This window comes from Protopterus annectens, chromosome 10.part0 (assembly GCF_019279795.1).
Source record: "Protopterus annectens isolate FY-2018-M chromosome 10.part0, PAN1.0, whole genome shotgun sequence".
Lineage (NCBI taxonomy): Eukaryota > Metazoa > Chordata > Ceratodontiformes > Protopteridae > Protopterus > Protopterus annectens.
In genome coordinates, this window is record NC_056744.1 from 651,117,122 (window position 1) to 651,142,277 (window position 25,156).

Here is a 25,156-nt window from a genome sequence, read left to right on the forward strand (position 1 = left end):
ATAGTTATGTGGCTTTCGCCACCCCTTTAGTTTGAATAAAACTATGCCTATTATTTTGCTGTGCCTCTGTCAAGCAGTGACACTGAAGTAATCCCTGGGGTATATCTGCGATCTCCCATCCATTGGTCAAGATTCCTCTTGAACAAGGCCAGCGAGGTGCTCTGCCTCACATGTACCGGGATTTTGTTCCACAGCATAGGGAGTCTCTGGGTGATGAATCTGTCCCTCCAGCACGTTCTATTAATAACCGTGTCAAGGTTTAAGTCTCCCGCCCTTGTGGTTCTGAGGGATCTAGATTTTTTGAGGTGAAGCATATTCATCAAATCTGGGTTTGACATGGCCTTATATGTCAGGCACAGGTCACCTCTGAGCAAGCGGTATGAGACTGAATAGAGCTGGAGTTCTTTCAGTCGGGTAGCATAAGACATATTTTTGAGACCCTTTATCCTTTTGGTGAGGAACTTTTGGGGCCTTTCCAGCTGCTGCAGGTGTCGGGTCAGATACATTCCGAATGGGGCATTGTACTCAATCATAGGTCTAATGAGTGATGAGTACAGGGGGACGATGACCTCCCTTGATCTAGATGTGAATCCCTTCATGATCAGGTGGGCAATGTAGAAGGTTTTCCTAACTACTTCATAGGTTCATAGATTAGTACTAGGCTAACTGCTCCTGCGAGCCATTTTAAGCCTAGCCATTTATCCCCTGTGAGACTCAAACCCTGTACCTTGTGTTTGTAAGGCAAACACCTTAACCATTAGGCCACCCTCCCAACCCCCAAAATGTGTCACCACTGTAAGGAAAGCTTTCCACGTTCATAGGTTCATAGATTAGTACTAGACTAACTGCCCTTGCGAGCCATTTTAAGCCTAGCCAATTATCCCTTGTGAGACTCAAACCCTGCACCTTGTGTTTGTAAGGCAAACACCTTAACCATTAGGCCACCCTCCTAACCCTTTAGCAACATGAGTGTCAAACGAAAGGCTACTGTCAACCTGGGTCCCCAGATCCCTGATGACTTCTTCTGTGCTCAGTGGATTGCCACCTATATGGTAGCTAGGGGTAACCTTGTTTTTCCCGAAGGGTATGACTATGCATTTCTTGGCGTTTAACTTTAGGCCATGGCTCTGGCACCAGTTATCCGTTTCTGTGAGGCCCTTCTGAAGGATATCTGTGTCAGATGTGTTTTCGACTATGGCGCCCAGTTTGCAGTCATCTACAAACTTTGTCAGCCATAACCCTCCTGTGTTTGCTTGTACTTCAGAAAAGTAGATGCCGAACAAGAGTGGACCCAGGACTGAGCCCTGTGGGACACCACTTGTGACAGGCTTTGAGTCTGACATGGCTCCAGCAACTCTGACCCTGTGGGTTCTGTCACTTAGCCAGTTTGCAACCCATCTTGTGATGTATGGGTTTACATTCAAGCTGATGAGTTTTTCGATGATACCTGAGTGGGGTATTGTGTCGAAGGCCTTTGCCAGGTCGAGGTAGGCTGTATGGACTGCCTTTCCCTCATCAATGGCCTTGGTGACTGTCTCGAAAAAGTCAACCAAGTTTATTTTGATTTCCTGCTTACCAAGGAATAATTACTTTACACTGAAAAAGCTATCCTTAAGGGACCTGTACTTTCATATACATCTGTGCATTTAGTTTCCTACTATTTAGTTTCTGTCTAGTGTTTTGATATATTTTTAGCTACAGGATAATAGCTTAGTACTTCTTCCCTTTCATACCTCATTAATATTTCAACAAGTCATCACCAAACAGCTTTACTGGGTCATTTCAAACCTATATACACGTTATATATATATATATATATATATATATATATATATATATATATATATATATATATATATATATATATATATACTACTTCACCTACTTCATCTATAATCTGGTTTAACCCATCTGTGCTGCATGCCTGTGCATTTTCAGAGTGAATGCTTTAACTCTGATTGGGTATGATGATTGAAATTTCTAATTTTAGTATACTGAATGCTTTGCTCTTTGTATCTGAAACAGAAAAGAAATTCTTAGAGATTATTGTATTTAAAGTTTTATGAGATGTATGTCTCATTTCATATATATTTCATTATTAGCACATTGCTATATACAATTTCTGTGAAAATAATATGACTTTATTTTATATATTCATTCAGGTTATGCATCTCACAACATTGTTTCATTTAACATGTACTGTTACACTGAGAACTATCAATTGAAAGTAATGGCCTACAACATTTGTATTCTTCATTCTCTTCATTAACAGTAATAATTGGTGTACTAGACTAAAAGTGTTTTTCCTACTGCAAATTGTTTCTTCTGGTAACTTCATTTCTTACAATGTAGTATATGCTGTTTGACATTCTACCTAAATGTCATGATTTATATTACAGTGGCCCTTCCAGAAGAAGATAATATAATTGTGTAACACGTTTACCATAACAGTATATCTTCAAGGAAAGGTCAGTATAACAGTAAAACTACAATCCATGGCTCCCTCTCTTGCTGGTTTGAAGAATAGTATTTATTTAATTTAAACTATACTAATTCCCAAACCAAACAGTGATCCTACCGAAATTGCCAATTACAGACCAATTGCTGTTATCAATTTTGATATTAAAATTTTCACCTTTACTTTTGCAGACTTACCAGGATTCTGTTATCAGTCCTATCTAATTACAAATCTGGGTTCATAAAATCCAGACAGATAGCAGACCAAACACTTACCTTGGATACTTTACAAAACTCAATGTATCCAAACAGTTGACACATCTTAGGCATTTGATAAAGTAAACATTAATTTCCTTTTCTTAGTTATGAAGAAATTTGGTTTTCCTACTTCTTTCTTAAATTGTACAAAAATTCTATACAACAACCCACCATATAATTAATAGTTAACAAACTCATTTTCCACCCATTAAAATTAATAGTGTCATACAGGGCTGTCCTCTTTTTACTTCACTTATTTAATTTATATATTGCACCACTCTTCCTTTCTTTACATAAGAATTGTTATTATAAAATTCGTAATTGCTTATGCCATAATGTTCCATTTACAACTTTTGTTGACAACAATAATATTTATTTAACTCAGCTTAATGCTGATGTACTTAAGATAACTTATCTATTTATTCTTTCTCCAAAAGAACTCTAATTATAAACTAAAGTTAACTAAATCTTTTCTTTTTCCTATTAGTCCAAAGTATAACTTTAGTGACATCTGCAAACGAAACAGTATTAAACTCACACAATCTTGCCACTACCTAGGTATTATATTCCCTGAAAAAACTAAATTAAGTTCTCAACTTATCATAAGAAATGGTGGGCACATGCAAAAGGATGTCCAAAGATGGGCTAAGGTAAACTTCTCTTTTCTCTCAAAAATAGCATGTGTTAAAATGAATATGTTCCTTAAATTTTTTTCTACCTTAGATCCTCAACTCAAGTAATAACTTTAAAATTCTTTAAACAGATTGAATCCACTTTAGCTAAATTTATAAACCTGTGAACATTAGTTATAAAAAACTAATCACCTCTAAACTTCATGGTGGGATAAGATTACCAGACTATCATTTATATTCCTTAACTTTGAATACATAACAACTATGAGTTACCATAAATACAAATTTTGATAGCAATTCTTGGTTACCGGCTTGGGTCCATATTTTGCATAAATGTTTCAAAATATATAAGTGCAGTCCCTTCCCTCTCCCCTTTCTGAATACCTCTCCCATTAAAAATTTCAAAATTCATAAATGTTTTCCAAAGTATGATATACTCCTTTCAAAATTAATAAAATGGCTGAACCTTCTGGATTGCTATGAACTATTGCAACCTCTAGATCACAACTGCAACTTTTTATTAAATAAATAAATAAATGGCTGTTTTACCACAATTTCTTCTTCTATAACATCTTAATATGGGATTTCCTGTTTTTAAACAACTTTATCTGAGCAGACAAGAATCATAATGAAATTGATCAAAAGTTAGGTATGTATAATTAGTCAACTACTATACATTACCACAAGTATACATGCACACACACACACACATATATATATATATATATATATATATATATATATATATATGTATATATATATATATAGAGAGAGAGAGAGAGAAAAGAGAGACAACTCTATATTTTAAAATTGAAATTTTACAAAGATTTTTAGCATCCCTCTTTCATAAAAAAAACTTTATCAGATATTTATACATTAACAATTGATTATACATTCAAACACACCTTTCATACATTTACATTTTGGACTACATTAGACCAGCTCTTTGTCAAGATATTCATGGTAAAGACTCTATGAAATATTCTCTAAAATACATCCCTTTAAAAAACACTATATTTTACATCATTTACATTCTTTACAATGCATACCATACTCCAGCAAAAAAACTCAATACTTCTCTTTACTTTCAAAACATTGTGCACATTGTGAGTCAGATAATGCTGAAGTTTTCCATGTCTTCCGTTATAGATATATATTCAAAAATATGGAATGTTTTAACATTTAAGAGTCAAAAGTAATATTTCTGACATTCAACTCATGCCATGGCAAATAGCAATCCTTCATAAACCATTTTCTTATGCCCACGATAAAAGTTTAGCTTAATTACTGTTTTTACTTGCTAAAATTTTATATTTCTCAGGACTGGCTAAATTATAAATTGTCATTTTGACCTAATTTTATTAACATCTCTTCTAAATGTCAAAGTGGACTAAAAATTTTACCTAAGCACTTTTCTAATCTTAAGAATAATAGTAATATACATAACAGGCAAATGATAACACAGATCTTATCAAAATAATGTCTCTTTAATCATAAATATACACAGAGTCTAATATATCTTTTATCAGGTCTTATCTACTATTTATCTTTCTTTTTTTTTGGGTGGTGCAGTGGTAGCGTTGTCGCCTCACAGCAAGAGGTTCTCTGGTTCGATTCTCGGCTGGAGTGCCTTCTGTGCAGAGTCTGCATGTCCTCCCTGTGTTCGTGTGGGTTTCCTCCCATGTTCAAAGACATGCATCTGGACTGTTTCTCCCTGGATCTCCACTAAAAATTGCTTTTGTTCCAAGTCGGACTTTCCCAATTAACAAATAAAATTAAAATTCTTTCTCTTTCTACTTTACTTTGTAATAAATATGTTAAATTTAACAAATGAATACCCTTTATTGGAAAAGTCATTACTAGATCAACTTATTAGATGTTTTGTACATATTCTATATAGTTTTAAATTTCGTATTGCAGTAGTGGTGAAGGCCTTTTCTATAGCTTGCTTAGTTATTTCTACTTTTATATGGTATTTATTGTGCTTAAAATTTAATACAATGTATTTAAAAAGAGTTACATTTTCTTTTAGTTACTTCTGAAGATTTTAGGAAGTCGCTACTATTAAAATTGCCATAGTGTAGCATTTCTACATGGCATTTTACTTTTAGCTAATTTTTGTTAAGTTGTTACACAAAAAGAAAATGGTTTAGTTGTCATTGGTAGCATCATTTTGTTGTTATGGACAAACAGATGTATGTTGATTGCAATGTATGAAGTTTTGCTATTTTCTTTCTTTCTTTCTTTCTTTATAAGATCCCTTTATTTATATTTAAAATAAATAGAGAATATTTCCCTGCATTAGCAGATTTAGCTACTATTTTACCACTTAGTAGCAATTGTAATTTTGATCTGTATAATGAGAAACGGAACATGATTATAGTTTGTGCTTCCAGTCAACTGTACACATATAGTGGTTTTATATAGCGATTTATTCTTGGGGCACTACCATGGTGTAGGACACTTACCTGCCTACCACAGTCGCACAGTCCTATGGAGAATGCAGACTAAAAGAATGAGGAGAATGTCCAGCCAGCAATGCAGGACATGTAAGGGAGACTTGATTCCTCACTGCGAATGTGCCACTATTTGGAGAAATGGAAAATTCTATCTGGGAAGTAGAAAAAAAGGAGGGCAAAGCTAAATGTTACGATTTACTATTATAGTGAGTTCTCCTTAAAATATACTCTTGTAGGAAGTAATTTACCCAGTTGCTCTTTTAAATTCCATTAGCTAGCATATTTAAGTAAATGTGTCTGCTGCAATACTTATTTGTACACAGGTTATTTTCTCCTTATATATGTAAATAAATGAGGAAGTACAGCATATGTTCATAGCACTACACATGCTCTACACTTACCCATGTGTGCATTCATACACACACACACACACACACACACACACACACACACACACACACACACACACACACACACACACACACACACACACACACCAGCATTTATGAGTGATAAAGAGCTTTAGATAAAACATATTGTTCATTTTCCCTTTGAAAGGTATCTATGATTTTAATAGTAGCATTCTTACAAAACAGTTAATGATGATTTCATTTATGTTTCAGGAAAGAAGGTTGGGTCCTGGAACTTATAATATTGAAAAAGGAGACTTCAGTGCTGGTGTTGTGGAAAGAAAGGCCTCTGGACCAGGGTGGGCAAGAGCCGTAGAAACTGCAAAGCTGGCTCAGATGCCACATTTACTTTTCAAGGATCTGTGGGATCAGAAGAAATTTCTGGTGAGTTTTTCCTCCTGGTAATTGTATAAGTGTGTGTGTGTGTGTGTGTGTGTGTGTGTGTGTGTGTGTGTGTGTGTGTGTGTGTGTATGTGTGTGTGAACGCACGCATGTATACGGGTTCCATTCAAACACTCAAACTCTCAAGAGTTTGAGCACTTCAATTTTCTGCTGCAGAGTTCAAAATAAACCTTTTGATTGCTGCCACTGTTTAGCTGCACAAAATCATGGTACAGTGGGGACTGGGGAATTTGTCCTTTTACCACTGTAGTGCAGTCTGACAGTTGGTATATATCTTTATGATTCATACTGTTTTATTCGTATGTCTTTGCGTTAAAACATTAGATAGTTTGAATGTTTGACATAGACTGTTATCATTCTTTAACTCACCTGAGTCAGTGACAGCCTCATTCATCACTGGCTCCATGTATACTACACTGCAGTAACAATATGGTGCTATTCTGCTTTGTGTTCCAAAGCAGTAGCTTTGTATCTTGCTAGACAAACTGATTCTGTATACTTTAAGAGTATAGCTACAGTACATTGCTCTTATTGAAGTGACAGCTCACACCTTATCTGTTTTAATACTAGGTACAATACTCCTAAGAGGAACAATTCGCACAGTTTCTGGAATTCTTAAATGGAACTACAACTTTTTTTGAAACTAAAATCAAAAGTAAACACTGCAACAGCAGGGATCCACACCACAAAAATCTTTATTAAAATAATTGTACACAATTGAGCGCTTTCTTCCCTGCTACCAGCGATTTCATCAGAATCTACATCCATTCCTATTTTCCCCTATAAATACTTTTTAATAGCAGAATTTTAATAGCAGAATTTAAAGAAATGTTTGACAGATATGGTATGGAATTAATAGGGAAAATAATAACACATAATGATAAAAAACTTAGCAAATTGATAGGTGAAGCAGAAATTCTGGATGGAAAAATCAAAAATTACCTTCTTTTTGCTAAATATGAAGGAGTGTACTTCAGGAAATTAGATAGTGTAGATTTTAAATGTAATAGAATATTTGAAACTAAATGTAAGAAATTAAAGAGGGACTTAGAAGAATATAAGGAAAATAGAGCATATGTTATTAAGAGAGATAGATTAGGGAAATTTAACAGAAACACTCAGAATAAAAACTTTAATGGGCAAAGAAAAATGCATAGAACAGAACCAAATAGGAATTACTATAACAAAGAACAAATTAATAAAGACATTAGTGAATTTCCAACTTTTCAGTACCAACAAGAATGGGATGTGGGGCTAGAGCAGGAAAGAGAACAATGGACAACAGGATGGAACAGAAGGAACAGGAACAGGAATTAAGGGTGAACGAACAGATACTAGAAAATGGAGTTGTACATACTATGAATGGATATCACATTTACAACTATGCAGGGATAGAATTAACACCTGAACATTTTGAATTATGTATGAAAGGGTTAAAATTCGTCCCAACAAGGTTTTTTGATTACACAAATACTATTATAGAATTAAAACTGTTCCTGAGAAAGTTAAATTTGGCCTACATGTTTCATGACAGAAGTAAAATTGAAAGAAAAGGAAAAAATAATACATTGGAACCTAGCAATAAACGTGTGTATAATCCACCTTTAGACCCAACGTTAAATGTCTTAGAAAAAGCAATTGTGGAGGACATTTATAAATTAAAAAGTAAGGAGAAGCCTACCTTAGTTAATAGAAATTTGACTTACAAACAAAATGAAGTCTTGCAAAGTCTTAAGAAAGATAAAACTATAAGAGTTATGCGACCGGACAAAGGAGGAGGGATGGTTTTCTTTGACACACTGGAATATTCCCAAAAAATCTTTGAAATGTTGAATGACCCAGACACATATCAACCAGCATCTCTTAATGAGATGAATATTAGCAACAAAAGAATAGACTACTACTTGGAAGATTACCTCTTAGAGGAAAGAATAACAGGAGACATTTATAAATACTTAAAAGTCGTAAACCCAAAAGTAGTCACTATATTTGGGATACCAAAAACCCACAAAAATTTGGAAAACTTATGTTTCAAACCAATTGTGGATGGACGTGGGTCAAAAACATACCCTTTTGGAGCAACTATAGATAAGTGGCTGAAACAACAGGTTTTTAACAGTGATCACATAATCAAAGATTCATGGGACTTTTTGGGAAGAATTAAGGAAGAATTGTGGGACAAGGATATAATATTCGTAACAATAGATGTAGTTGAATTATATACATGCATTCCCAAACAGGAGGGATTAGACATGTTTAGGGATTGTTTACATAAGAACACAACACTGGATAAAGATAAACAAAATTTAATAGTGGAATTTATGGAAATTGTTTTAGATTTCAACTACATTTTCTTTGATGGAGAATACTATAAGCAACACAGAGGTGTAGCAATGGGTGCTTCTTGCGCCCCAGTATTTGCAAACTTGGTGATGTTAAACTGGGAGCAAAATTATGTGTTTAATAGTGTTTTTCTCCAATATATGAGACTCTACGTTAGATTTTTGGATGATATTTTTATTTTATGGAAGGGCCCTGAAAGTATCATTAAGGATCTGGTAGAGTATCTCAATAATAGTACAGGATTTTTAAAATTCACACATGTATATAATACACAAGGTATAAACTACTTGGACACATATATAGACAAGGACACAAGTAATTTTAAATCTAAGATATATAGAAAATCATCCTTCAGCAACTCATACTTGCAATATTCCAGTGACCACCTGATTAAACAAAAGCATAGTATAGTCAAGGGACAATTAATCAGGGTGGCACGGATGACCTCAAAAATGGAAGATTTACAAGAGGAATTAGGAAAAGTATCTCATATGTTCCAAGAGAGAGGGTACCCGGTAAAAATAATAAACGAATATGTCGAATACATTCAAGGAGAATGGGGTAAAAAATATAAGCCACTTCTAGGTAACATCTATGGTTTGAGAGAAGATAGTGGAATAAATAACATAGAAAATAATAATAAGAACTATGAAAGAGCTATGATAGTTCCATTCGGAGGTTATGCAACGGAGGTAGAGAAAATTATAACAAAGAATTGGGCTATTTTGAGGAATAACACCAAGTTGTGGAATATAGGGGGTCATAAACCCAATTTTGCATACAAAGTAGGTGCAAACTTGAAAAAGAATTTTGAAATGCACAATAAGTTGAATTATAAACACAGGACTACAAAATGTGGCAATTGCCCACAGTGTAAATATATATGTACAGAACAAAATATAAAAATCAATAATTATTTGCAAAAAGTAGTGAAACCAGTAAGAGGGAATTGTCAAACCACTGGTGTGGTCTATCTGGCTATGTGTGAAACCTGCTCCAGTTTTTACATAGGTAAAACTGAGAGAAAGTTGAAAGACAGAATATATGAACACACATACCAAATAAATACACACAACTCCAACAATGCCCTATATAGGCATATCAGTAGTTCTCATGGCTGCAAAGATTTTAGATTCACAATTTTAGAAAAGGTTTCAAAAAATCCAAGGGGTGGGAACTATAGAATATACATAGAAGAAAGAGAAGTCAAATGGCAAATAAGATTACAAGCAAGCCTACCCCCGGGTTTAAATGAAATCATTACAATAAAGCCTATATTAAATAGAAAAGTGGAATTCACAAAATGAAAATGAATGTTTTATGGGAACATATGAAACTAATTGTATTTTATCAGTTCTTACTTTGTTTTAAGTGTGTATATATGGTATTTATATGGTTTTTAACATGTTTTTAATGCACTTAGCACTTTAAATTCACCAATCAATTTAGCAGTTTGTGACATCATGAGGTAATTCAAGTATTTATAGGGGAAAATAGGAATGGATGTAGATTCTGATGAAATCCCTGGTAGCAGGGAAGAAAGCGCTCAATCGTGTACAATTATTTTAATAAAGATTTTTGTGGTGTGGATCCCTGCCGTTGCAGTGTTTACTTTTGGTTTTATTTTGTGGACTTGACACTGTTTGGCTCTCTTTCATAAGTTTTTTTTGAAACTAACAAGCTGTTGGTCATGTAAATAGTGTCAGTTTCTTGGATGTTAATGTTATTCTCAAAGAAGGAGGTGGAGTTGATACCACCTTGTACAGAAAACCCACCTGGAAGAATCACTGTCTTCACAAAAGCAGTACGCATCTTAGGCATATTACTAAGAATGTCATGCGCAATGAAGCCATGAGAATTTCTAAAAGGTGTACTCAAGAAACAATCACCCAGCAATAAATGAATAACTTGCAAAAGCGATTACAACTACATGGCTATTCCAAGCAGGATACCAGTCTTTCCTTAAATGAAACTGGAACGAGGTTAGAAAGTGCTCAACATCCAAAACCAGAAAAACTAAGACTAACGATCACTTATAGTACAGGCAACAAGCAAGTAAAGGATATCATAATGAAGTATTGGCCAATTTTGATGCAGGATTTGAAGCTACGTGAAATTGTAGGAACGGAACCGTGCTTCGGATATAAGAATAAGAAAAATATTAAAAGACTCTTATGCACTAAAGATGGGTTTTCCAAGCAGGTATTAAGTGGACGCAAAGGCACATTTAAATGTGGTAATTGTTCAGCCTGTGAATATATTGTCTGTAGTAATACATTCAGACACCCGAACACAAATTATGAATATTTCTTTAGTTGCAAAGCCACTTGCAACACCAAGAATATAGTCTACCTAGCAACTTGTACAGTTTGTACCTCATTTTATGTAGGTAAGACTAATCAGATTTTCAAGAAAAGAATGTTAAGGCATATATGCGCTATACGTAAAGGTGATATACATAATGCATTGTCTTTGCACATTACAAAGTATCCTGATTACTCTTTTAGTTTTAAGGCCATTGAACAGCTTTATGAAGGAGTAAAACAAGGGGATATTTCCAATTGAACTGAAATTTCCAAAACTAAATGGATTATAAATTTAAGGGCAGATCGTCCACCTGGTCTGAATGGTGTAATTCCGCTGAAACCCCTACTGAAAGCCAGAAGGCCGGCCATTGGTTAAATCAGAAGGTGTGCCAAATTCCAATCATGTGATTGGTAGCTCCAATTATGAATGGAAGGAAGGGCGCTGTCTTTTATCTTTGTGCCAATTGGCTTATTTATTTTTTTTAAAAAGGAAATGGAGTCCCTTTTTTATTGCGATCTGAGGAAGGTTTCAAACCGAAAGCGCTTATCGAGTTACAGAGTTGGGACTTTGCGTTCTGTGTTTATTTGATCTCATTTGCATTTTGTCTGCCTCAACGGTTTTAGTACCATATTAAAATTTGGTTTAATGTTTACATTTCATTTGAGCTGTGGAGGTGTAGCTTGATTTTATCCACTGTTATTTTTTTACTTGCTGCACCTTTGATAGTGGGAGCTACATTTTTTATATACTCCTAACTTACGGTTTCACTGTTAGCAAAAGCAGGGCCCATTCAAAAAGCGCCATCAGACTGCTACTGTCAAAATGTTGCTTGGCGCATGATTGCTAAAGATGAATGACTGATATTGTTGTATCAATGCAGTCTTATTAAATTCACCATTTAAGTCTGATCTGCAGCAAAGCTAGGGAGAACTAGAAGTGATGACTAAGAGGGACTGCAGTCTTGTGATGCATATACCTTAGAGGACTGGTGAGAAGAGTGACAGTGAAAATGATAGCTGCATTCAGGAATCCTAATGGATACTGGTACCCAATGAGTATGAGGAGGTCAGAGACCCTGGGATGGTGTCAGGAAGTGGGTAATGAGAACACGAACCCATCTTCCCGATGTATGTATATATTTTTGTTTCTGGAGCTGATTTTCCCACCTGAATTTGAGTTAAAGTAATTCATACTGTTGATGGGTCAGAATTTGGTCTAGCCTGGTGCAGATGCTAGTAACATCTGTTGTTTGCACTGTTATTGTTTCTGCTCAGTCCAAACCAAGCATTTGTTTCTTCAGTTATTTGGAGTATTATTGGACGTAATTTAAAGACATGTTCCAGCAGTGACCTGTTTGCTTACTTGGCTGTAAAGCTAAAGAATGGGTTCTGCATTTAGAATATAAGAGATGCATAACACCTTCCATTCAAGAACTTGTACTTAGTCATTTACGGCTGCTCATTGGCTGGTCATTTACGGCTGCTCATTGGCTGGGTTTAAAGACATGTATAATGTTGGTGATTAAACAGGCTATACATGACAAGGTTTAGTATGCTGATCTCTGTCAATGGCTTGGTGGTATCTGGGTACTGAGGTACTAGCAGCAGATGTTATAGGGCTGAGAAACTGATATATGGATTCACTTTAAGGCTGTGTTCCAGTTAACCTCTCCCTCCCATTTTTTAAAATAACCAACACATGGTTAGCTCTTTGTAATAGACTAATTGGATAGAACCTGAACTGGGGGATGGTCCATATTGCATCAAGTGATTGCAATTGGCAAGGCGAGAGGTGATCCATTCAAAGAAGTTGATTGGTACAATTTATAACATTGTTATCTAACCTAAATTTCAGGTCATTGATGTGACAAGGTAGGCACGGGAGAAGACCTATCAGTAGTTATTGAGTAGTGTTTGGTCACATTTATGCCTACTCCCCAGAATAGGAACCAAGTCAAAATTCCATATTGTCAAGTAGAAATGCTTATGCAAGTATTTTCCTATCCCATCAAGGCAATACGGTACAGAGGTTTAAACTATGCACTGTTAGACCTAGACTCAGTTGTAGTTTTGGGTTTCATTTTCATACCCTCCATTTGCCTATCATTTAACTCTGAGCAAGTCACTTAACCAGATATTGCTACTGGATCACCCTTGACATGCAGCTGTTTGTCCAGTAAAGTTATCTGGTTAACAGATATGTTTAGTATTTATCATTATCTGGCTTTCTCAACATCTTGTTGGGGGCATTTGGAACAATTAAAAGATGTCTGGATGCAAATATTTTGCAGTTGTGAAATCTTGAATCAGTTTAGATGAGTTTGAAGCTGTTGATCATTTGTGGCTTGTTAGAGGGGTAGTGTCTTCGTCCTTGTGGTCGAGTGGTTATTGGGATGTTGGTGGATAGGTTTGCCCAAAGAAGCCTTGTTAACTTTGTTGTAAATAAAGTGATTACTAAGGTCTGGAAATCAACAAACATTAAGCCAGATTCCTCCTGAGATTATCATTCAGATTTATCAAGCTGAACAGGTGTTTTGCTGGAAATTATTTAGGTTCATAGGTATATACTAGACTAGCAACCATTAGGTCCTTTATAAGCCTGGCCAAGTAAAATAATTCTCAACTAGCCAGATTTTTGCCTCATATTTTTTTGAATTTTCCTCATAAAATTTGTGATTTTTCTAGTAAATCACTGAGGATTGAAACCACTAAAAAATAATATACGTTTGAGTTGCAGACTTTATATCCATCAGAAAATGCATGCTAACACAAATTGTGTTATTCTATCAACTTTCTAAGTTTATAAGTGTAGTATTTAAAATCTATCCCTATTTTGGGGCATTTGTCCCCCATTATTTTAGGCTTTGTCCAAATTTATTATGCTAAGAGGTTGAGAGCGCTGCTGAACAACCCAAATGTATCTGACAAGTTTTATGTTTTAGAAGTTTATATAGGGTGTGATTGTTGGTTATGACATGATTTACTGACTGCCTCTGTCCATCAGAGATGTGGGTGTCAGACCAGGGGTGAATATTCAATTTCTTATCAAATGGACCAAGTTACACTTAAATAAAGTTAGGGAGGGACTCTTTTTCACATGGATGAAGAACCTATTCCAGAGAAATTGAATTCTCTGAGATACATATCTGCCCTGTTTACAATGCAAGAAAAATTTAGGTCATTAGATCAAGTAGTTCTGATGATGTTTGTTTTACAGATGTGCAAAAGGTTCATCACAATGTAGTCCATTGATGCCTTCTATGCCAGGCATAAATCATGTCTCAGTAGTCTGTAGGAGACTGAGTATAGAGATAGGGCCTTGAGGTGATCCACACAGGACATTATGTTTATGAACTGTATTCTTTTTGTAAGGAACCTTTGTGGACATTCCATTTGCTTCATGTGTCTGTCAGGTACATACCAAAGGGGGCAATAAACCCAATGATGGGTCTGATGAGGGCCGAGTATAGTGGTACAATGACTTCCCTGGATGTAGATGCTATACAATTAATTGTAAGTTGAGCAAATTAGAACAATTTCCTTACTACCTTTGATACATGTTGGTCAAAGGCCAAGTTACTGTCTACATGTGTTCCCAGGTTCCTGAGTAGTGAGTCAACTCTTAGAAGTGTTTTATTAATGACATTGTTTCCTGGGGTGGCTGACTTCCCAGAAGGTAATACATTTCTTGGCATTGCGTTTTAAGTCAAAGCTTTGACATCAGTCATTTGTCTGTGTTAGACCCTCTTGTAAGATGTTAGTTTCTTGGGGGGTTCTGTGACTACTCCCAGTTTGCAGTCATCAGCAAACTTGGTCAGCCAGAGGCCTTTGACATTAGCCTGACTTCTGAGAAGTAGATGCCAAAGAGGAGCAGGCCTAGCACAGAGCCTTGAGGGACTCCACTGGTGACTTGTCTCTTTAAAATGGTAGTCTGACCAGTCCTAACTTCCTGTGAGCCATCTAGCTATCCAGCATGTTATATGCCAATTCCATAAGTTTGTTAACTGTGCCAGAGTGGGATACTGTATCAGATGCTTTAGCCAGGTCAAGGTAGGCAGTATGCACTGTTTTACCCTATCCATCACCTTGGTGACCTTCTAAAAGAATTCCACTAGATTCAGTAGTTATGACTTTCCTTTGAGAAAGTCAAACTGGGATGAAATGAGTGTCTGAAGGTCTCCTGTGCCTTTGCTGATTATTTCCATGCATGAAGACTAGTCAGACTAATGGAACTGTAGTTTGCAGGATCTGTTGATGGTCTGTTCTTATGTAGTGGGATGACTGTTGCAGTTCTCTATTCTCATGGCACAAAGCCTGTTTAAAGACTATAGTTAAATAGTAACTCCGGTGGCCCAGACATATTTTAGACTATTCAGAAGGAATCACATGATATTATTGGGGCCCATTGAGGCTGTGTTCTTGGCGTTAGTGAGCACAGCCATGCATGCTCTCTATCTGTAGTTGAAGGGGTTATGTTTGAAGGTATTTAAGTATTTCTTGGGAGGTGGCTAGAGGTAAGTGGGGAATAAACTTGGGACTGAATTTGTTAGCCAGCAGATTCACTATATCACAGGGCTCAATAAATGTGGCACCATTAGCCATCAGTTCAGTACACTACTGTGTGCTGATTTTGAGGTTTCTGGCATAGCTGAAGAAGGCCTTATGGTTGTGTTTTGCCAGGGAGGCTATCTTGGCTTCAAAATTGGCTTTATTGGACATAATTAGCCCTCTTAGCTGCCTGTTTATTTTGATGAGAGAGTTCTTATCGTTATGGGAGTTACACTTCCTGATTTTAGCTATGATTTGTTTTCTTTTGTTGCATTACCTGTTTAATCTGGGATGCCACCAGGGTGTTTTGGTTTTGGAGTTAGTTTTGGGCTTACTTCTGGTAGGTACAGTAGCCTCTATGCAGCCATTGACATGGTTGTACAGAGTTTCTGTTAATAATTCTTCACAGGCTGCTGTGTTCTCTGGATTTGGAAGGGCATTGAATTTTGACAAACTATCACTTAATAAAAGGTAGTTTGCCTTGGAATAGTTCCTAACTGTTACTGGGTTTACTGGAGTTACCAAGCCGACTTTGATTTTGAAGGAGACAGCTGGTTAAGGGTGTTTGTATTTACAAAGTCCAAGAGTATGTGCCTGCAGATTTAGGCCGTGTAGCATTCCCTAGTCTATAGAAGGGTAATTAAAGTCCCCCATAAGTAAGGAGTTAGTTTGGACGGTGAGTGTTTCCAATAGGTTTAAGTATGTGCTATGAATTTCATAGGAACTATAGCTTGCTAGAATATGGTACAGGATTTCATCTATAGTGACCTGCACACAGAGAAACTGTAGCACATCATCCTGTTTAACCAACCTCGAAGTATGTTTATTATTAATGTATATCGACACACCTCCACGTTTAGTCCCTGGCTGTCCACCTACTGGTTTAAAAGTCTGGAAGGCACTGAAACCTTGTACTGCCAGAGTACTCTGCAGCTTTAAACTATGTGTTGTAACTGCACAGATGTCTATATTCTCCAGGGTGAGGAGGGCTTGGGGGAGTCTATTTTTTTGTTTAGGTACCTGGCATTGAGCAGTAACACCATGAGGCTCAGTTGAGTTGATTTTGCTATATCAGTAGGTTTGTCAATTTGGCATTGCCTAAAAAAGGCACTGAGGAGGGAGGGTACATTTTAGCTGATATTCAAAAGCCTGGAGGGGACAGGTGTAGACCATCCTTGCCAAAACAACATGGTTTGTTAACCATGCCTTCTCATGTTGACAAATATTTGTATCTCCTTAGAATGATATCAGAAACTCAGCCAATTGCTAAAATCAGTCAGCCTTGTTGGTACTGTGGCATTATCCTTGGTGAAGATAATATGCTACTCAATGATAGGCTCTTACCAGCCTGAGATCTGTAGTTTAGGGAGGTACATCTCTGGTCATTTACACCTGTATGGACTATGATGGTGTCATACTGGTACCTGTGGTGTAATGACTTGAGTGTGTGCATAATTTGGCAGATCCTAGCTCCAGATAGGCAACTAACTATTATCTTCTTGTTTGCCATGGTTATAGGGGCATCAGTATGTCTTACAATGGAGTCCCCAATGACTACAGTCCTGGGAAGTGCATTTGCTTGCCCGATGGGCTTTGTATTTGGTTTTATATATATATATATATATATATATATATATATATATATATATGTATATAGTTCAGTGTTGCTTTTGTCCAGTGATTTTGTTTCCTGAGTATAATCTTTGCTAATTAGTGTTCTAGGAGTTATTTTTTGTTTAGAAAGAGTGCATTTAAGTGCCTCAGAATATGTTGGTCTGTATGTGTGGTGTGTGTGTGTGTGTGTGTGTGTGTGTGTGTGTGTGTGTGTGTGTGGTTTTGGCAACCTGATATGTGCTTCTTTGTGAGAGTTTAGTCTTCAGTGACATTGTGTATGCACATCTCTTGCATACTGTATCAGTTACGTTAAGGATTAAGTGGTTGTCAGTAAACATGAGACAATTGCTACAATGTCTCAGGTTACCCATATCCGCCAGGCTGGCTGCTGAGAAATTAGAAAATTGCATATCCATGTTGTCCAGTTCCCTAATTGGTGAGCTACAAGAGTGTGGCATATGGAAGTTAACAGAATGCTATTAAGGGTGCTTTTTTGAGGGAGGGGGTTGGGGGCAGACTAGACTATAAAATACTAAATGTAACAGTATTGCCACTCAGTGCACAATTAGCTTCTCTAAGCTTGTCAGTGTGTTAGGTATTTGCTCTGTACTTACTGGTTTACAGGGTACCATTTTATGGGAAGTTCTAAAGGGAAAATTTGCTTCTAGATGTTTGCATCTGTACAGGGCACTGGCACAGCAAGCAGCTCTGTGCAAATTTGCCAGATTTATACCAGCACTGGAAATATAGAAAACTGCCTATTGAGCCCTCTGGCCAAAGGAAAAAAAAAACAACTACACATAGAGCCCTTTTGTGTGCTTCCCAACTCAGATAGAACAGGCAAACAACTACTGCCACTAGATGAATAATCCCAGTCCTCCTAATGTAAAAGCACAGTAAAAGAGTGTCTGGTATGAAATGCTACCGCAAACAAACTCAAACTTAAGGAAAGGCACAAGGAGAGGCCATACATAATTCAGGACATCAACAGCAGAGTACTTTAAACAGCATATAAACAAGTGATTAAAAGTACCTTGCTTTGTGGAAATGAGCCAAGAGCCACTCAATTGTGCAGAATTTATATTTATATTTATTTGACCCAAAGCTTAATAGCAAGTAACTGTCTTGGTTCTAATTTCCAGGTATATTGACCAGGGTTTAGATTTTTTTTCTTTAACTTGGGTGTGCCCTGGGAGATTTTAAGTAACATGTTTTACCTTATTAGATCAGTTAAGCGTTTTTAAAACATATTTATTAAATCATTGCATCTTAAATAGTGACGCGAATACACATGCATCAATAGAAAGGAAAAGAAAGCATGGTAATATTATGCAACATACATAATGTGTTTTCTTTTTAACAATTTTCATTGATAGCAACATTACATAAATTGTTCAATTTCTGCTTTTCCGTAAACCTTACTCTCCTTCCTGAACATTTTCTGCATGTATTAATCCCATAAATTCCATTTTTAGATGTAATTTGTTCTTTCCTTTTTCTAAAGATCCTATCCCCAGCTCTTTCATCTCTTTTATAATACTCAGTACTTTAGTTATTGTTGGTTTAGTTTTTGACTTCAGTTTTCAAGTAATTGTTTTTTTGGGAGCCAATAGCATTACACTTAGTAAGGCCTTATGACAGCCAAGCAATTCAGCTCCTATATCTCAGCTCAAAAGAATAATTTCCTAGATCAATTAAGCTTTTAGCTTGCCAGACTGAGATAGTTAAGGCAGTTATATACAAATTAATTGCAGGCAGCCTTATACAAGAGAAAAGTACGTTTTATAATCATTTTATGTTTAAAAGTTTGCTACAGTTGTTTGAATATAGTTCATAAGTATGTACAAGGCTAATGAGCCTTTTTAAGCCTAGCCATGTAACCCAAATCTCTGACAAGTTCTGGTGCCCCTGGTAAATGTGAACAGAGGCTTGGGAGATGAAACATCTACAAGCAGGGGCCTGGTAGATTATCCATTTACAGGTTGCCTGTATCCAATAGAGATGTAAGTGCCAAACCAGGGATTAATTACCTGTTCCTCAGCAAATTGTCCAAGTTACACTGAATTGGGTTAGGGAGGGACTCGGCTTCAAATGGATAGGGAACCTGTTCCAGACAAGAGATAATCTCTGGGATACATACCTGTCTGTCCATCAGTTCATATTGATATCATAGACAAGGTTTAAGTCTTTAAAGTTGGTAATTCTGGTGTTGTTTGTTTTCCGTATATACAGGAGGTCCATCAGAGTGTGACTCGATGATGCCTTGTATGCCAGGTATGGATCTCCCCTTAACAATAGGAGACAGAGTACAGGGATAGAGCTCTGAGGCCGGCTGCTCAGGATATGTTGTTTATGCCCTTTATTCTTTTAGTGAGGAAACTCTGTGAATGTTCCGTTTGTTAAATATGCCTAGCTAGGTACATACCAAAGGGCATTGTACTCCAATGATGGGTCTGATGAATGCCAAATAAGTGGAACAACAGCCTCCTTGGACCTAGATTCCATACCTTTGTTTATAAGTTCCACAGCATGGAATGATTCCCTCACTACCATAGATATGTGATGGTCAAAGGCTAGATTACTGTCCACCTGTGTCCTCAAGTCCCTAACTACTGGGTCAGTTCTTAGAGGTGTGTTGTCAATATGATAATTATCAGAAGTGGATGACTTCCCAAAAGGTACTATTATGCATTTCTTGGCATTTAGTTTTTCTCCATGGCTGTAACACCAGTTATTTGTTTGTGCCAGCCCTTCTTGTAGAACATTAGTGTTGATGGGGATTCAGTGACAGCTCCTAATTTGCAATCATGTGCAAATTTGGTCAGCCACAGGCTCTTGGCCTTGGCCTTGACTTCAGTAACGTAAATGCCAAAAAGGAGTGGTTGCAGGACCAATCCACGGGGATTCTTTGTAGAGGTGAACTGCCCAATTCTAACTTTTTGGGTCCAGTCTATGAGCCAGTTGGCTGTCCACTGGGTGACATAAGGGTTTATACTGATCCTGTTGAGGTTATCATCAATGTGTGAGCGAGGTATTGTGTCAAATGCCTTAGTCACATCAGAGTAGGTTGTGTGAATCATTTTGGCCTCATCTGTTGGTTTGTTGACCTTCTCACAGAAGTCTACCAGGTTGAGTAGGCATGACCTGCCCTTGACGAAACCAAACTGTGTTGGGTTCAGTATCTGGAGGTTTCCTATGTCATATCGATCATTTCCATCATAATTCTTTCCATGACTTAGCATATGAGACTAGTGAGTCTTATGGGTCTATAGTTTCCAACGTCTATAGATGGTCTGCCTTTGTGCAGTAGGATGACAGTTGCTTTTCTTCATTCATGAGTTATGAAACCTGTTTGGAGGATACAGATAAATATTGATTCCAGAAGGTATGACAGGTCATATTTCATTATGTGTAGAAGGCACCCTGGGATATTGTTCCGGCCCATCGATGCAGTGTTCTTGGCCTTAGAGAGCATTGAGGACCTTGTTCTGTAGTGATAGCAGAGGGAATTGTATTTGATGGTATTTCCTGAGGGGAGGCTGGTGGGACAGAGGGGTAAAGCTAGAGCTGTGTTTGCCTGCCAGTACATTTGCTATGTCTTTAACAGTGAGCTGTGCATACAATTGTGTATTGCCTTTGAGGTTGTGGACAGAGATGAAGAATACCTTGCAGTTGTCTTTGGCCTGGGAGGCCAAATTAACTTCAAATTTGGCTTTGGTAGACTTTATTTGTTCTCTGGGTTGTTTGTTTGGTTTGATGAGAGCATTTTTATCCTGCTGGATGCTAACACCTCCAAATTTTTGCCATGATTTTCTTCCATCTGTTATACATAGGATCATAGGATCATAGGATCATAGGATGTTACTAGGCTATTGGTCCTGAGGCCTTTATAAGCCTAGCCAAGAGTTTAGCCTATGTTTAGACAAGTCAGCAACCGATGCCCCTCTCCAGCAGAGACATGGGTGGAATCTCAGGGGTGTATTTTCTGTTTCCCATCCAGTTATCCAGGTTGCACTTAAAAAGGGGTAAAGAGGTACTCTGCTTGATGTGGAGAGGGAGTCTGTTCCATAGATGGGGGAGTCTCAGGGACACAAATCTGTCCTGCCAACAAGTCCTGTTGATGTCACAGACAAGGTTGAGGCCACACGTGAGAGTTACTCGAGTGGAGCTTGACTTGGGAATATGCAGCAGTCCCATCAAGGTGGGGTCTATGATTGCCTTGTATGCCAGACAGAGGTCACCTCTGAGGAGTCTGTATGAAATGGGACTTTTAGCCTATCTGCATATGGTAGATGTTTGAGGCCATGGATTTTCCTGGTGAGGAACCTCTGTGGTCTCTCCAGCTGCTGCATGTGCTTTGTGAGGTACATGCTGAAATGGGTGTTATACTCTATGATGGACCTTATAAAGGAAGAATACAGGGATGTTATGACCTCCTTGTCCCTGGATGAGATAGCCTTACTTATGAGGTGGACCATGTAGAAGGCTTTCCGTACAACAGAAGCAACATGGTAGTCAAAAGCCAGGTTACTATCAACCTGGGTGCCCAAATCCCTCACGACTGATTGCATTTTAGGACATTGTTATTAATGTGATAATTTGTGAGGACATCACTCTCCCCAAAGGGGGTGATTATGCATTTTTTGGTATTCAGCTTGAGGCCATGTTTCTGGCAACAGTCATTTGTCTGAGTGAGACCCTCTTGGAGGATGTCCACATCACTAGCGGAATTGATGACAGCACCCAGCTTGCAGTCATCTGCAAATTTGGCCACCATAGCCCACTGTTTCGGCCTATGCCTTAGAAAAGTATATCCCAAATAACAGAGGGCCCAAGACCGAACCCTAGGGTACACTGCTTGTTACGGGTCTACTGTTTCAGGTGGCTTCCCCTATTTTGACTAGATGGGTTCTATCAGTGGGCCAGTTTGCTACCCATCTGGTAACATATGGATTGATACCTAGTTGAGAGAGTTTATCTATTATGCCAGGGTGGGGAATAGTGTCAAAGACTTTGGCCAGGTCAAGGTAGGCGCTGTGCACCGTCTTCCCCTCATCCATGGCTTTGGTGACTGTCTCAGAGAAGTCAACTAAATTTAGTAGACATGACCTCCCCTTAATGAAGCCAAACTGTGTGGGATCGAGTGTTTGGAGATTGCCAATGTCATTAATAATGTCCATGATAATCCGTTCCATGGCCTTGCAGATCAGGCTAGTTAGGCTGATGGGTCTATAATTTCCTGGATCAGTGGATGCTCCACCTTTGCACAAAGGGATGATAGTGGCTGTCCTCCACTCAGCTGGGACAAAGCTGGTACTCAGACTTTGGTTGAATAGGGTGCCTAATGGTGCTGCTAGTTCCTTGCCTGAATTCATGTAGGATGCAGCTTGGGATGTTATTGGGTCCCAATGAGGATGTATTTTTTTCCTTTGAGAAAGCAGTGATGACTTGTTCTAAATCAACTCAAATGTATGTCATTATTTAGTAGCATCAATCCTCTGTGATTTGACAGAAAAAAACACACATTTTATGAAGAACAGACCAAAAATATGAGGAAATATCTGGACATGCTGCAAAAATCTGGATAGTTGAGGGGTATGATTTTTCAGAGACCTTGTAACCCCCTCCCAGTCCGGCCCCTTTTCTCTTCCAGAAAGTCTGAATCTCCATTCTTCTATTTGGCAAAAGATTATTTCAGACAAATGGATTCTGAAAATCATTTATCAGGGTTACAGATGGCAGTGGGCAGAAAATCCTCATCCTGCAGATCAGACTCTTTTGTGTCCTCTGGTTCTTCATTGCATGCTGTTTCAAGGAGTGATAGAATCAGTTCCTCTTCCCAGGTGAGGAAGGGATTTTATTCAAGAATGTTCCTAGTTTGAAAGAAATAATATGCTTTGAGACCAGTTCTGGATATTTCTTTCCTAAACCTGTTTGTGATAGTGCCCAAATTCAAAATGATGTCACTTCACAACCTTTTACTTTTTCTTCCGCTTTCAAGTTTCCTGGTAACACCAGACTTAAAGATGCCTCTCATCACATCGCTATTCATCCGGATTTCAGACATTTCTTAAGTTTTTGGGTCCCTGAATCACATTATCAATTCTCTCCCTTACCCTTTGGACTACCTACTGCACCAAGTGGTTCACAAAGTGTCTAGCTCCTATTATAGATCATTGCAGGATACAGGGTATCCACATTTTTCCATATATAGATGACTTGCTTACCTTTGCAGAGTGCTTTTCAAAATGTCATGAATCACTTTCTTGGGTGAGAGATCTCTTACACAAGCTGGGATTCCAAAAGAACATTCAAAAACTTTTCTTGAGTCCCTCATACAGGATTTGTTCCTGGGATGTCAACTAGACATCTCAGTTCAAATAGCTTTTCTTCCACAGGAAAAATAGATCTATATTTACATCTATTTCTAAGGTTTCCACTCAGACTTTAGTCATTGTGAGGGAATACCACAAGATTTTGTGTCTTGTGGCATCTGTGATTCTCATGATACCCTCAGCAAGACTCCACATGAGAAAGATACACTGGTATCTGAAATCTTGTTGGTCCCAGTATCAACACCCTTTATTTTTTCAGATCACAGTACTGGGGTTTGTCAAAAGTGAAATATTTTTGTGGAGACAGCAGATATCCTTAAATCCAGCTCTCCCCTTCTTCTTTCCTCCTCCAAAACAGTCAGTCACCACAGATGGTTCAGATTTTGCATGGGGAGCAGTTTCAGAAAGGATAAAAATGCAGGGGTGTGGGACATCAAACCAGATGCAAGCACATAAATATGAAGGAGATGCTTTCCCTGCTCAAGGCAGTCAACCCTCTGAACTATCTTTGGTCCCCAGAACTTCTTCAAGTGGTTACAGACAATACCACAATCATGTGATACATCAGCAAGCAAGGGGGAACCAGGTTGTATGCCCTTTTCAGACTAGCCATGTTAGCTTGGGACAGAGTGCCACAGCACAGTCTCACTATACATACATCCTACATTCCATCAGAGCAAAATTGTGGCAGACAAGTTTAGCAGGACCAGTGCAGACCCTCATAAACTGAAACTGGTTCAGGGGTCTTCCAAGATTTGAGCCATCTGTGGGGAGGTTCTCAAGTAGATCTCTTTGCCTCCTGTCTAAACAATAAACTGGCAAAATTCTGTTCCTTGACTCCATGCAAGACACCCTGGAAAACATATACCTTTTCTTTGACAGTAATGGTCCTGTATGCCTTTCCACCCTTTCTGCTAATATCCAGAGTGCATCTGAAGATTGAGAAGGAATCCTCAAAGTTCATTGTAGTGACTCCCTTCTGGCCGTGGCAGCTATGGTTCTCCCTTCTTTTGGAAATGGCCAAGGGCAATTACCACAAGCTTCCTTGCAGAATGTACTCTCACAAGAACAGGGTGCTTGAGACATCCCATCATCAATCATCTTTAATTGGCTGTCTGAGTGACTGGGTCTTAATTCCTTTTAGGCACTTTTTTCTGAGGATGTACAGCAGGTAATAATGGAGGCAAGATAGCCTGCCACTAGAAAATCATATATTAGCAAATTGAAAAGGTTTTCTGGTTGGTGCCAACAACATAATAAGCACCCATTCTGGGCTAGTTGTCATTTGGTTTTACAATCTTTGTGTGAGTTATTATCCTATGGCCTTTCTCATTCCTCTACCAAGGTTCATTTATTGGCCATTTCGGCATGTCTGCCCATGGATCCTCATCT

General features: G+C 37.7%; 1 protein-coding gene across 1 annotated transcript in view; it reads left to right on the plus strand.

The window, feature by feature from the left end:
• The window catches only part of LEXM (lymphocyte expansion molecule), a 351,176-nt gene that overhangs the window by 133,921 nt on the left and 192,099 nt on the right, over positions 1 to 25,156 (plus strand). Inside the window, exon 3 of the mRNA XM_044085500.1 lies at positions 6,430 to 6,600. Coding sequence (XP_043941435.1) covers positions 6,430 to 6,600 — 171 coding nt within the window. The remainder of the gene's footprint in view (positions 1 to 6,429; positions 6,601 to 25,156) is intronic.